The 15,265-nt window shown below is 30.1% G+C and overlaps 1 protein-coding gene across 7 annotated transcripts in view; it reads left to right on the top strand.

Annotated features, from left to right (window-relative positions):
- The window catches only part of sky (skywalker), a 31,663-nt gene that overhangs the window by 1,926 nt on the left and 14,472 nt on the right, over positions 1-15,265 (top strand). For all 7 annotated transcript variants that reach the window (XM_015979992.2, XM_015979991.2, XM_015979994.2 and 4 more), the window contains exons 2-3: positions 4,616-5,206; positions 11,781-11,905. In XM_015979992.2, the coding sequence (XP_015835478.1) occupies positions 4,693-5,206; positions 11,781-11,905 (639 nt within the window). In that variant the 5' untranslated portion in view covers positions 4,616-4,692. The remainder of the gene's footprint in view (positions 1-4,615; positions 5,207-11,780; positions 11,906-15,265) is intronic.

Here is a 15,265-nt window from a genome sequence, read left to right as displayed (position 1 = left end):
TATGACGTTGCTATAATTAAGTGAGGTTTAAATCTATGTATGTCTCCGTTAAAAATGTTTCCATAAACTGGCTGTTGTGTATTTTTAGCTCGGTTTTGCCTAATTTTACGAACAAATTTGCGTTTTTTATTTAGAATCGTACTTTAGGGTCCGAAAAATGAAAACATTGCTTTTTTTGAGTTTTTGATATATTCAGTTACTACAGTTCGACCATTTATAAAAACTTAAATATAGTCTTGCCAAATTAAACAGTCGGCTTTTTTTAGAAAAAATACAGCCTGATTCTTTGTAAGTTTATTGTAATTTATCTTTTGAAACTGACTAAAATGAACCCTAGTTGTTAATTTTAACTTACTGTAATAATTTTTGACTATGTCAATTTTTTTACTCAGATTTTTATTTGCAGGGGTTCATTCTAATTATCACAGCTCGTGAACCTTTTACAATAAGTGAATATTTTTTTAATTTTTAATAACCAATGATATCAAGGGTCTTTTCAAACCTTCAGGATTGCTAACTGTCAAATTACAAGGCTACTATGATTTTTTGAAAATGATGATCAAAAAATGATAATAACATAGTTTTTTTAAATGGAATGACCACATTTTTCAAAAGGCAATCAGAAGAATTTCGATTTTTATGGAGATTTTTATTAACATCTTCTATTTCTATCTTTTTTTTAATAATTGCAAAAAATAGCTGATTTTCATTTTTAATCGAGTAAACTTTAAAAAAAATACAATGAAGTTGTTCTATTAATTAAGATAAATGTTCGATTTGTCTACCATTTTCATTCAAAAAGTCTAAAATTTGATGGCAGACTGAGTTATTTTACATAATTTATGAAGTTGTAATTAATTATAATAAAATATTATGGTTTTATTGCTTATTTCATAACTTGCGCCAATGGTTCCGAAGCTTAGCTGTTTTGAAAATAATTTAGTTGACCTAAAATAAATTGAAAAGCTCTAGCTATTTTATAATTATTATACGTTGAAAAATTGTAACAGACCCTAAAAGAACAACCCTGTATTTTATTTACTTCCACGATGAATTTTTGCTTTTTTTGAAATTCCTCTTTAATGAAACGTTATGGTTTAGTGAAATAAATAAAGCACTTGTACGGATGATTTATTATCAGATATCGGAGGACGTGCTTGGTCTAGAAAAATCGACCCAAACACTAGGCCAGGTAAATACTTAGTATTTGTTTGTCTCATTCTACAGCTTATAAAATTAGAAAAGCAAGAAATACACTTCCTGTGTAACCGATCATCACGTTCATATCAGCTCATTTTTAGTAACTAAAAATTGGCAACGTCTTGTATTTTTCAAGCTGAAGAAAATAACTCGGTTAAAATGCAAATAAATATGGAAAGTTACTTTGCTCCACATTGTTTCTTAACTTTCTTATGCATATTTATATGAATTTTGTTTACATTTATTTTTTCCGTATCGTGAGAGCAATTTGTTTGAATTGACCTTTTACTTACCCAGTGACCAGAAATGGCAGTTTAAGTTGGTAAACACTACTCAATTATTCTGGTAAAATATTTCGAGCGAAATTTTAATTTTTAAATTGTCGCTTAATTTATGTTTTTATTTTCATTGTGATTTTGATTGCATGATTATGTTCAAATAACATTACGCAAAGTGCTGTTATTACATAGAAAATGATAATAATTACGAATTTTTTAAATGAGTGTTTTGCACGAACATTATGTGAATAATGAAAGGTGTGATTTAATTTTTGTATTGTTTACGTTAATAAAGAGGCGTTTGGTTTGAATGTACTGTCACCGACAGAAATAATGTGCGCCAACAAGGTCGCACTTCGTCCAGGATGTGGATTTTAAATTTTATATTTGGTTCGTTTAATTTTCGACGACTGGATTTATAACAGGATATGTTGGAATGGACTGATTTAAAAACTCTTTGAAAATAAACGAAATAAATTTTTGCTCTATCTGATGAAAATCTCTGAGACGTGTGTAGGGTTAATTATGTTTACGTTAATGAGCACTTAAATAATTAATTAGCGTTTGTTCGGGTCAGAGATAAACCGACCTTTGGCTATTCTTAATACATATTAGATTTTTTAAACAATTGGTTGAAAAAATCCTCTAAAAAAACAACGCTAAAATGTAACATGTTTACTAATCGTAATTCTCAGAATAACATTGTATATAATTTATTAAAGAACAGTAATCAATTCAACTGAAATGGAATTTAACAGTTAAACCTCGAGATAAAAACAAATCTGTTTTTAGCAGATGAAAATGAACACAGTGAAATTGATCAATATTTTTATAATTCCGCCTAACACCGGTGATCAGGAAATCCTGTCAGGTGGTAAAAGAAAATATTATTAAAAAATTGACGAAAACACAAAAGCTAAACATAGATGGCCAAAATATAATACAGTGGAACCTCTAGTACCTGTTGTCACAAAAAAATTGGAGATAAAGAGGTCTCGAGATGTAGAATGTTGTTTTTTCTACTTTACTTTACTGTTTTATTTGACAATTATTATAAAATTAACAAACTAAAACTTTTGTATAAAATTTTCGAAAACTTTTATTAACTTTTTATTTTTTTTGCTTTAGTTTTTTAAATTTTTTATTACTTACAGAAAGATAACGATATATACTATCTAAGATGATAAATATATTGGTTGACATTAAAAAAAAATAAAAATGATTAATCAAAAACGAATGACGTCATTAATGTCATTATAGTTTTAAGCATTTTAAAACATAGATCATAATGTTTGTGTTACTTTTGGTTCAGTCTGTATACATTTGTATATTGCATGTTTAAGTTAGTATTTTTTCTGGAAAATGTAAAATATTGTAAAAAGACAGAAATTTGCTAACATTTTGTATTACTGCTCTCTAAAGTAAAGTCATTTGGCTTCAAATATTTTTTAATTTAAGAAGAAAGTTATATCTTTCTTTTACGTTTACGTTTTAAGTTATGTTACGGTCTTACATATACGTGCTTTTTATTATATTTACTCGATAATCACGTTGATTGAACGGTATTTCTACTTTTGTTAAGTTATGGTCATACGTTTACAATTTAGCGTTTTTTTTGCGTAACTTTTGTCGTGTTTGCATCTTATTTTACTTATTTCTACTTTTTAATAGAAAAATTTAGAAAAATTATTGTTAGTCCTGACCTGACCTAAACTCCTTTTGCAGATATTTAATTAAATCAACTTTTCAAACTATAATAATTCTTTTCATTTGCCTAATTTTGCACAAATCAATTAGATTAGTCGGCAATTAAATCAAAAAAACGTTTTCTTGTACTTATTCTCAATTTGAAAATCAAATTTTTTACCAATTTTTTTTTTAAATACTGATTTAAAATACAAAAGACAATGTTTTGGAATTTTTCAAGCGTGTAAGTTGATTTTTCAATTCGTAAATATTATATTTCGAGAAATTTGAATCAAAAAATCTATAAAACTATCTTGTTTTATTTTTTTATGACGGTCTGCACGTTTTAGACTCCGAAAATGGAATTTCATGATAAATCTCCCAAATATCTACAGATTTGTAAATTTGGTATACTTTTAGTCAAAAATAAAAAAAAAATTCAAACTATCGTCAAATTTGCGCCGACTTTTAATCATTTTTGTACGAAAACTATTAAATTATGCTCACAATTGCATTATTTTTGAACTTTTTTAAGGTTTCCGTGCAGTTTTCAATCAAAAACTCACTCATTTCGCGAAATTCGAAATCAAAAATTACCAAACTGTGTCAAAAAACAGAAGTTCGTTCTGCTTAAGCACTTTTTCAACCTGAAATTATGTCCAATTTTAGTGTGCCGTTGTTCATATTTCAGCTATTTATTTCATTTATTTCAGAAAATTTTGTCAAAAAACGTACGAAAACCTTAAATCTTAAGTAAACTTTTCAGTTCTGAAGCGACAAATTTTTGATTAGTTTATCCTTGCAAAGACAAATTTGATATCTGGTAGCTAACTTTATACAGAGTTAATATGGAACCAACTGTTTTGTGTCTAAACTAAACTATGTAGTACCTGCCTTACGAAAAAAAAACAATTTGTAGATCATCAAGTTCTTTAGAAATGTGATCATTGTTTAATGAGAATCAAATTTCCGATTTTTTTCTGTTTTCGAGTTATTATTATTTTTTTAAATGACACTCTACTACGGCATTTTTTGGTGAAAGATTATGCTTTAAAAATTACTTCTAATTCAATAATTTTGATTTTGAATTTTTCGCAAATAATGCACTTTCCACTGTATTATTTTCATTTTCTAGTTTAGCGTTCTGAAAAAAAAGGTAGAAATTGGACTCATTATAGTTGCAAATGTGTATAAAACTTGAGCTGTTCACCTAATTTTTAAATAAATTATAAAATAGATGTTGCCAACTCAAACAGTCATTCTTGATCACCCTGTATGCTGTCAGTTGTCGGCAAATGTCATTTTCATGTGATCTTTTCTTAAGTCGAGAAGAGTTTATATTTTTTCTGATAGTAATAATAGTGAACAGACTGCAACAGTCTGTAACTTGTTGCTTGGCCATGTTGAACGCTCCGATCGATGTTTGCCTGACTTTGTTTTCCGTTTTGCAGGCGTGAAAAATGTTGCAGGACCTCACATAGCGGTCTGCCCGATCGGAGGGGCTGCAACTGTTTAAAAAACAAAACGAATGCAAATAATGCCTTCGGTGTTGGAAGAAGTGGCCGTCGAACAATCGAACGCTTACACACCGTTTGTGGATGCCAGCGGTATAACGGTGGTGCCACCAAGCCCTTCTTCCAAACCTCTGAAGAGCATCGGCGACGTGCAGTCTCTTCTTCAGCAAGGACGAAAGCAAGATGTCAAGCATTTGCTCAGAAACAACGCGTGGCCCGTTGACAGCCCCATACGGGGACAGTTGTGGTCCCTTCTGTGCATCCAACATCAGAATAAATCAAATAGCATGTCGGACGGTTTCTACTGGGATATGGTCAATCAAGTCTTTGGCAGCACAGAATTGCCAGATAAGCCCATCAGCTTGCCACCGTTTGTCGAACCATCGCATTGCCAACTTTACTATCTGACTCATAGGGGAAGGAGTGTCGCTGATAGGGTGGTCTCAGTGCTGGGCTATGCCTGCCCAGATATCGTCTACAGCCCCACTATCTACCCCATATGCGCGCTTTTGCTCCACTACATGTCAGGTGAGTCAGAAATGAAAAAAATCAAAACATGAGAGGAAAAGTTAACGAGATAACGCATTAGTAATCGATTATTGTGTAATATTGGGAAAAATTTAATCATATGATTTTAAAACACCGTACCTCAGGGCTTTGTATAAGTCGGGAAGGATTAAAAAAGTAATAAAAAAAGGAATTTGACAAATATTTCTCCGAAGAAGTTTTGTGTAAATGATTATTTACGAACTAAATCACTTGAAGTTATTGTAGTAACGTTTTCTTTGTACACCATTAAATTTTTATTATGACTACTCTATTATTGAAGTAAAGTGGAGGTTTTTTCTCTCAAAATATTAAAATATTTTTAATCGGTGATATAATCAAGATAGAGATAAAGTGCTCTTTCACGTCAAGGAAACTGAAAATTATTTATAACTTATAATAATCATCTACATTAAATTTTAAAACTTGTGATTTTTATGCCTAGAAAGCTAAAAAATTGATCTGGCAACATATTAAAAAAATACATAGTTGTAACTGAATTGTAGCAACGCTTTCTTTGTACACCAATAAATTTTTATTATGATTACCCCAAACCGCAAGGACCTTTTAAGCTAATTACTCAGGCAAGCTTATTGTGTGATTTATTGCAGACAGGCTGTAGTCTTTCAGACGAACCGGTCGGTGCCGTAAATATTTTCGGGTCATTTTTGTCAAAACATTTTTTTTGAAGATTGCTTATCTTAAACACTATTATCTGTTGTAAAAATTTATGGTGTACAAAGAAAGGTTGATACAATAATTTCAAGTGATTTAGTTCGTGAATAAATTATTTTAACGTGAGATTCATTGTTTTTTTTTACTATTTTACCATTTTTTGGTTTCCGAAATATTTGAAAAATAAAAAACAGTTCACAGATTACAAGAGAAAATTTTTAGATTGAAAAAAATTATTGGCAGCGTTTCATCTAATAGATGCACTCTACGGGGGACTATAACTTAGGAGACGAAACGAGATACAAAATCACAGGATTTTTTGTACTCAAAAAAATAGTAGTGTCAAAAAAAGTTTCAAGACGATTAAAGGTAAAAGAAAAAGAAAGATACAAGATACGTTTGGGAATTACGTTAAGAAATTATTTTAAATTTGCGCTTTGTCCCGTATTTTCCAATACGGTTAAAGATACAAGAAAAACGTTAGAAAAAAATTTGTAAGGAATTTTTTTTAAAAAAAGTTTGCACCTTCTGGTGACACAAAGGGACCTATCGAGGGTGGATATGTTTTATTTGTGGTTTCATATCTCTAACCTTTAGATATCGTTAGATCAACTTAAAAAATGAAAATGTTCTTTGGCACTAACAATGTATTTTATTTTCATGTAACAGGAAATAAAAAAACAAAGAGTGTTACATTCTTATACATTTTGAGCAAGTTTTTTAGTTCAACTTTTATATTTAGCAGATTATTTTTGCAGATTTGACGAAATGTGTTTACTGATTCAAAAGTCTTCGACGATCTCTTGTTTAAGCCTTTTTTTCAACTTAAATTTTTAAGTTACGTTTTTGTCGCTTCATATCATATTTTTTTTAATTTGGTTGGCGGAAATGACAGATCTTACAACATTAAACAGATACTTAGAGAAAAAATTACCAATTAGTGTTTTATGGCAGATATGTCAAACATTTAATACATTCGCAATTTACAATAAATTTAATTTGACATTATTGGAAACAAAAGAACAACAATTAGGACGGTTCCTAAGAAGAACAAATTATAAAAATATATTAAAAATTAAAAATCAAGTTGCTTGGAAAACAATCTGTTTTTACACTTTTGAATCATTCTGTAGAGAAAAACAAGGAATGTAATAGCAATAACTAATTTTCTCAATTTTTTACTTTCAATGGACATAGTTATCAATTTTTTAATTAAGGGCCAATTACAGACTTGATAGAATTTTAAGTTGATATTGCCATTTTTTTCTTCTTTATCCACACTTATTTAATAATAGATTTAAAAGAATGTTAGTGAAACGAGGTCACATTTTAATAAGTTGTGTATTAAATTTTTTAACATAATTTAAAGTAAAGATCAAAGACCTTGCATTTATTTACATAACATATTTTACGAATTAGCTCTTATCTAATGAAATAACATTTGATAATTTTTGTGTACGCTTATAGGTAAGTTCTAAATCATTCTATTTTTAGTAATTTTTTTTGTTTTAATGAATGAAATAAAAAACTGGAAAATAATCAAACTTGAAAAGGTTTACCTACCGATTTGTATTTTACATATTGTGTTCAAAAAAATAAAGTAAGTAAATACTCAAGATTCCATTCTTCGACTTTCTTAAATTGTTGAGTAATAGGAATTAAATCAGGAAATCAACAAATTTTATAAATAAAATATATTGAAACGAGTGGTGAGCACTTTTTTACTTAAAAAAATGGGTTGAGAAGTTGATTGAATTTTTAACTCAAAACGCAGCAAAAATGCGTAGTCACTGTCACTTTTCTCCAATGATTCAGAATTTCATTGATGTCAGCTTCATGATTCATCGAAAAGACACAAGAAAAGGTACACATGAGGTAATTCCCGGAATATATCCGAGCTATCATCATTGCGAAATCCAGTGCAATAATGTTTCTGTTAAAGGCTTAAAAGTTGTAAAAGTATTAGTTTATCAGTGGTTTTGTTAAATCTGTTGTTGATTGTGGTCGGGATTAAATGAATCCATTCGTTCCATTTTTAAATAATTATTATTGTTTATGTTTTTTATGTAACATGTTTGGTTTATTGATCGATTTATTTTTAGTTACAATAATAAACGATTACAGTATAATTAAATTTAATTGCTTTGAGACAAATATTCGCATCATGAAATAAATCAGTACGTTCACTTGGATTTGTCGCCTTTCTAATGATCCTCTCTGATCTGTAATTGCTAGGAAGTTACGCACACGCGTTGCAAATCCCTCGGGATAAAAGCATTATCTTATCGAGAGACTGCCAAAAGCCAAATTCCGTTCCGATTTGATCATTTTCAGAACAGGTGACTCAAAATTTTTTCAGGAAAGCTTATTAAGACTTTGAAAATAGATTGTACAGCTTCTGCCGATTGTTTTTGTAATAAATAGCGTTGTTTTATTGAGTTACAATTCTAATCGTGTTCGAAGGTTGTACGTTTTATAAATGACATGTTATTTATTGTTCGAATTGAATTGGTTGTGTTGAGGCTTTGACTGCGTTTTATCACACATTTTTAAAAATTTGTGTGAGATAATAACTTACGTAAAAGGTTATTGACAAGATAAGGCCTTTCTTTAGCCACACAATAAATTGAAGAACTGTAATTCATTGTAAAACCGTACGAATTGGAGCAGCATTTTTGACCGTAACGTTATTTGTTATTTCTATTTCTGGTCAGTAATAATAATTAATGACAGAATATCACGAATTTCTTATCATAAATAAATCTTTATAAAAGGAACACGAGGAAATCGATTGTCGTACGACCTTCCTTGAGCGAACGATGAACTCTCTACAGGTGGACGACTCGCCGTCAAAATAAAAATTAAACGGAAATAATTCGAACGCCCTGTGTTACAAAATTCATCACAATTATGATGTGTAATCAATCATTCATCCGATCAGGAAGCAGAAGAAGAAATCTAACCAAAATCGCTGATCAATAAGTGAGTCAGCAAATGGTTAATCTTGAATTGTTTTGAGATGATTCTAAATTGAGTTTTCTTGTACCTGACCTGAGTCAGAAGCTGAAGGAGTCTGTAAAAATCTCTTAAATGTCAAGTTAGTTCATTTCGTAAAGTAGATATGCAATTAAAACAATAATAATATGACATTTAATGTTATTAAACTTTAAGAAAGTGGTTTGTCTCGTTTTGAAATGGTGGAGGTTTGAAAATCAATCGATTGCGAAATTGGATGAAAGTAAGGACAGTTGAAATGAACGAGCTGCGAAAGCAGAAAAAAATTCTTTTAGCTTTTTGAAATAATTTTTGGCAACAGTCTCAAATATGCAGAAAAGAACATTAATAATTTCTTGAATAATTTATGAACAACGTGTTAAAATCTTCGCAAAACTATGTAACGAAAAACGGTTTCGACCAAATTCAGCAATTTTCTGTACAAACTATGCGAAATAATTGACTTTTTAAATTAAAAACATTCATCAGCGCTTGAAAATCACAATAATACTATTTTCGATTCAATTTTACGCTTTTTTGACATGTTTATGAGGAAATTTTGCGAAATAATTGCGTTTCTGGATGAGAAATGTACCAAATGACAAAACAAAAAACATTTTTTTGTACTTTTTTTTTCAATGTAATACTCTAGTTTTTCATCAAATTTTTTACCAAAAACGCTAAATCAATGTACAAAGGACAATGTTTTGGAATTTTTTAAGTGTGTAAGTTGATTTTTCAATTTTCAAATAACATATTTTGAGAAATTTTGATTAAAAAAACTCAATTTTTAAAATGTACTATTTTTATCTTTTGTACGACGTTTTGCACTTTTTTGACTTCGAAAATGGACTACAAATTTGTATATTTGGTATACTTTTAGTCAAAAAAAAACATACCGTCAAATTTACTCCGACTTTTAAGCATTTTTGTACGAAAACTACTAAATTATGCTCACAGTTGCATTATTTTTGAACTTTTTTAAAGTTTCCGTGCATTTTTCAATCAGAAAGTCACTTATTTCGCAAAATAAAAAATTACCAAACTGTCAAAAACACAAGTTTGTTCTTTTTTCTGGAAGCGTTTAAACACTTTTTCAATTTGAAATAACATCAATTATTGTTTGAATAATTTATGAACAACGTGGTAAAATGCTCGCAAATTAAGTAACGAAAAACAATTTCGACCAAACTCAGCGATTTTTTGTACAAACTATGCGAAATAATTGACTTTTTAAATTAAAAACATGCATCAGCGCTCGAAAAACACATTAATAACACTATTTCCGATTTAATTTGACGATTTTTTGACATTTTTTTGAGGAAATTTTGCGAAATAATTGCGTTTCTGGATGAAAAATATGCCAAATGTCAAAGTAATTTAATTTTTAATCGAACTTGTAGTGAATTTTCAGTTACCTTAGTTTTAGTCAGTTTTTTCAGTAACTTGGTTCAAAAATGTACATTTGCCCAAAATGAAAATGACGCGTCTATAACGCGTAACCTAGTTTTGTGAAAAGTTCGACATTTCGTTTATCATCCTTCGAAATAATTGAGGCTTTTTCTCTTTTCGGTTTAACAAAAAGATTAAATTAATATTTTTTTAGTTTTTTGAAAATTTAATGAAGTAATAATCATATTTATATCTGATAATAATAATTATTATCTGATAATAATAATAGAAGCCTTTGTTAGAGAAAAAATGTGAGGAGGCGAAGGCTAGCTTCTTCGATTGAGAGGCAAAATAAATTTTAATGTGACATTAATGAAAATTTGCCCGTATAATTATAATTAACAAATGCATCGAAACATTTCATTTTGTTTAGGATTCCATTTGGAATTAATTAACAAAATTGAAGAATAATTAAGTTCTTCCACGATTATTTGCTTTATTTTTGATAATTTTTACGAAATTATGTTTTCCATCAAGAAAATCAAGTATTGAAAAATATTTTTTTTGAATTTCTGTTTCTGTGTTTTTTCGGCTCGGTTTATTTTGGTAATAAATTGAAAATCGTGTTTAAAAGCTATAAAAAGAAAGTAATGACTCATTTCTTGATCGAATTTTTGTCATTTTTCAACCAATTTTTGACTTGACATAAACAAACGACTTGGAGTAAAAGTAACATATTTTTATTTAATTTTTGTGATTTCGTGAAAACACCACCAATTTGGATTTATTTTGTGGTTTTAAACGTTTTTTTTTACAAAATCTTGTAAAATAAATAAGTACCTGAACAAAAAATGCACGGTTTTTTGTGGACGCGTCATTTTCATTTTGGGTGACTGTATCCACTGAAATATATTTCTCGATCTTTAGGGGTTTAAAAAAGAATATGCATTTAATTCTGAATGATCATATGGCAGAGGTTGGTTTTTAGTGCTTGATAGATTAGATGAAACATTAATTATTAAATTTTTGAATTTTTTTGGTGTTGACTGTTTTCGCGACCCTTCCAGAATTTGATAGAGAAAAGAAATAAGAAATTGTGAACTGGTTTTTGCGTCGACCTTTCCATGCAGCATTATTCCTTCTATTTTAATTTTGCGCAACAACAATAAATTGAGTCAGTAAACAGGCGTAGGCGTCTAGGCCAGAATTCGAAAATAAATAACTATATCGAACCGTGTCAATTAACACACCAATTAGTCGTCAATTTCTTTGCAAAAATAATCTTGTCGCTGACATCACTTGCATTTTCGTTAATTACTCCCAACATCTGATGTAGTATGTAAATCATTTATTGCGCCGTATCAGGCGTATAATTTTTACAATTACGATCAGTGTTATTATCCTCTTTTATCATGGGATGTGTTTTAATTAGCGTTGTTTATTGTAGGCGGCTTATCGCACAAATTGTGACGATTTTTCCCTTTGTGTTTTACAGAAGAACAATGCTACCATTGCATGGCCAGTCTGGTGGCCTCCAAGGAAAAAACCTTCATCACACAGACGAAACTCCTGTATGAAGTCACATGGAAGACGGTGATGCAGATTTGCAAGAAGCATGTGGTGAGTAGATTATTTCGAAATTTCGGTGACATAGTTTGGGTTCGGTTCGTTGAACTATCGATTCTGATATTTATTTCTCTGTCAATATTTTATCTTTCGAACAATGAAGGTCGATGATGTGATGGTGTGACACGCAAGGAGGCGTCTTGGGACCAATGTTTGTTGTTTAGAGTCGGGGATAGGCTGCTACAGGTACCGATTAATGGAGGCAATTAGATTAACGCCGTTAATGAGCTGGTGTTAATTGCAGATCGAAAATTCGGGTTTTGATAACGTAGTGTCAACAGATTGACGATGGGAAAAGTTTGGATCCAAATTCTAATCTTGTTTTTTAATAAGGAAAAATAGCAAATTTAATTTTTATTACAAGGAAAATAGCTCAGAAAATGTAAAACCGGAAACAACGTAAAAAGTTGAATTTTCTAATTTTAAACACAAAATTCACGAGATGAGCAGAAAAAAAGCCATAAGCTGAGAAAAAACAATTTCAAGATTATTTTAAAAGAAATCTTCCTATAACTTATCCAAAAAATTGTGGTCATTATTTTTTCACCAAAATTTTAACGAAATAATCAAAGAATTGAGTAGAGTGTCTGGCAAAACATTTTTATTAAAAGCTTTGAACATAATTGTCTAAAAAATACTGTATGGTGCTTGTTGTCGTGAAAAGGTGACACTGCATTTGGACGTGTCACCGTTTTGTTGTTATCTTATCAGGGCATATTTTTTAAATTATTATCGGGACATTGATTTTGTGATGTTTCTGATTCCGAAACATCAGGTAGCTTGTCTGGAACATTCCGGTTTGTCTAATCCGATTAGTTGTTTATTAACTACTAACTGACGACTAAAATTACGTTGTAGTATTTGAGAAAATATTATTTGTAACTCAGAACTTTGGTAATGTGATACTTAATAATATTTACCATTGTATTCTGTGATATTTATAAATATTCAAGTAACTGAAGGATCGAAAGACTTCTCGCAACATTTTTACAAAGAAAGTACCTTTTGTGATGTGTTTGCTTAAACCGATGTCGATTTTATCGTTACATTTCCACTTTAATGTTATTGATTTTCCATCGAATTTATTTATTATTCAATTCATCATTGCACGATTGTTACGCCAGTTTATTAAATGTATAGATTTTCGCTTAAACGTGTTAATTATGAATAGTTTTGATCGCTTTGGTTTTGAAAATTTTGAGTTTGTATATTCAAAAATATTGTGTTTTATTAGCAAACAATAAGACTTCTGAGACTGGTATGCATCAGGTAGGTATTTTTGTGTAAGAAGGCCACAAGAACTTTAAATTAAAATGATCAGAAGGCCAACACTATCTTAAAAATAATATACTCAATGTCATAAAAATTGCAACACCAAGAAGGAATTTGAATTTTTTGACGAAACTTGGCACAAATTGTCGATTTTTAGCGAGTAATAAATGATTAAAATTTGAACGATTTTAATCAAGTGGTAAAGGAGTTTTTAACATTTAAGTTCTTTTACCAGCAAGTGTTATTCTTCGAATTTTTTGCTTTTCTAACTATCTTTTTATGTTTTTTTTAAATTCGTTTAGATTTAAGTCTTCTAAAAGCGTAATTAAGTCTGGAGACGACAAAACCAAAATTACTAACAATTTAAGCAGTTTTGAAAGAAACAAGATTTTTGGATTACAAATAGGGGTTTTTTCATTTAGAGAAATTGCTATTTGTGTGAGCAATTTCTATTCGTTTCCCAAAAATTGTACTTCTTTAAAGTTTGTTTAATTGCTGGTAGTTTCTCTAAGCATATTTTCGTTTTCATAACGCTTAAAACTAAACGAATTTAAAAAAAATCACTTAAAAAATTGTCAGAAACGCAAATGATTGGAAGAACAACACTTGCCGGTAAAAGAGTGTAAGTGTTAAAACTCCTTTACCACTTGATTAAAAACGTTCAAATCTTAATCATTTAATACCTGCTAATAATCTAACATTTTTGCCAAGTTTCATCAAAAAATTCCTATTCGTTCTTGGTGTTACAATTTTTATAACACTGAGTATTATCACCGTAAACTAAACTGCGAATAATCGATTTATTATCTTTAGTCTATTTCGGTGATGATTTGTTGAGATTTTAATTTTACGATTCCACCTGCAGCTATTACGAAATGGATGAAAACAAAAAAATCCTTCAACTTTTGGCAAATGATCCATTTTCGTGAGATTGATTGTGTCCTGCTACCAGACTATAAATCAGTTGCACAATGACCTAACTGACACTTTTCGCCGGGAAATTTTGGCGACGAGCCAAAACACAATTTCGGAAAATTCGTAAACAATTTCCAAAATTTATTTCGGCGTATAAATATAGGTCAGGTGTTGGCAACTATTGTTGTTTTTTTCTAATTTGATGTCGGGTGAAATTAGTTTAAAAGAGTTCGGTGACCTTTTCGGATTTTTTCGTTTTTCTGGCAGTCGTCTGATTTGAAATCAGCTGTAAATGTCAAACACCGGAGGTCGTAAAATTATGCGTCGTATGCAAGCCGGCAAATTTACGGTGTAAATGTTGGCAGAGGATTTTTGTGGTTTTCGAAGAAATTTTAAGCAGGTTGTGCCTTTTTTCCGAACTGTGATGCATTTTTTGGAGATTTATTAATGTTATTTCTGGTGGTGACAAATGTGCGAAACTTGGAGTTTATTTTAAGAATTTATGATTTGCAAATTTGTAAACATGTTGTAAAACTAATTAACCATTATGTTTATTACTTTGCAATTGTTCGTAATCAAGTGTGTTTTTAATTAGAACTAACGCTGTTATTTGAATCGTATACATTTAATTGTTTTCAAATATTTTTCCGATGGCTGTCATCGGAACATTCGCGAGCTGCTGTAATCATAAGTCGATTTTATTGCTTTTATTTAACTGTGAGTGAGAAAGTGCTATTTTCAGATACATTTTCAGCGCTACCACGTCTATTTTATTAACAGTAAAATGTGAGTGTAATAAACAAAAATCGAACGTTGTTTTTTCTCCCAAGTTTCAGCCTTATCGGATTATGTCGAAAACTCATGAAGTAAATTAGGTCCGACACCGAAAAGCTCTCCAGACTTTTTCCAGAAAACTCTATTTCCGCTTAATGTCTCTCACCGGGTGTCACGTTTTTCCGTTGACCTCCATCCTGTCTTTTTATTAATGGAGATTTATTCGTGGATCGCCTTTTCTGTCCTAATCCGATTAATTGTAATAACAAGCGTGTAGGAGAGGAATCCTCATCCTACGTCGGTCGGTCGTTTATTATGAGCAAGGAAATCACTGTTTACTGATCTCTTTCCCCGCTATCGTTTATAGTAATTGTTAAAATAAAAAAATATAAA

Source organism: Tribolium castaneum, chromosome 5 (genome assembly GCF_031307605.1).
Source record: "Tribolium castaneum strain GA2 chromosome 5, icTriCast1.1, whole genome shotgun sequence".
Taxonomy (NCBI): domain Eukaryota; kingdom Metazoa; phylum Arthropoda; class Insecta; order Coleoptera; family Tenebrionidae; genus Tribolium; species Tribolium castaneum.
Note: the sequence above shows the minus strand (reverse complement) of the source record. Positions and strands in the feature narration are given on the sequence as shown.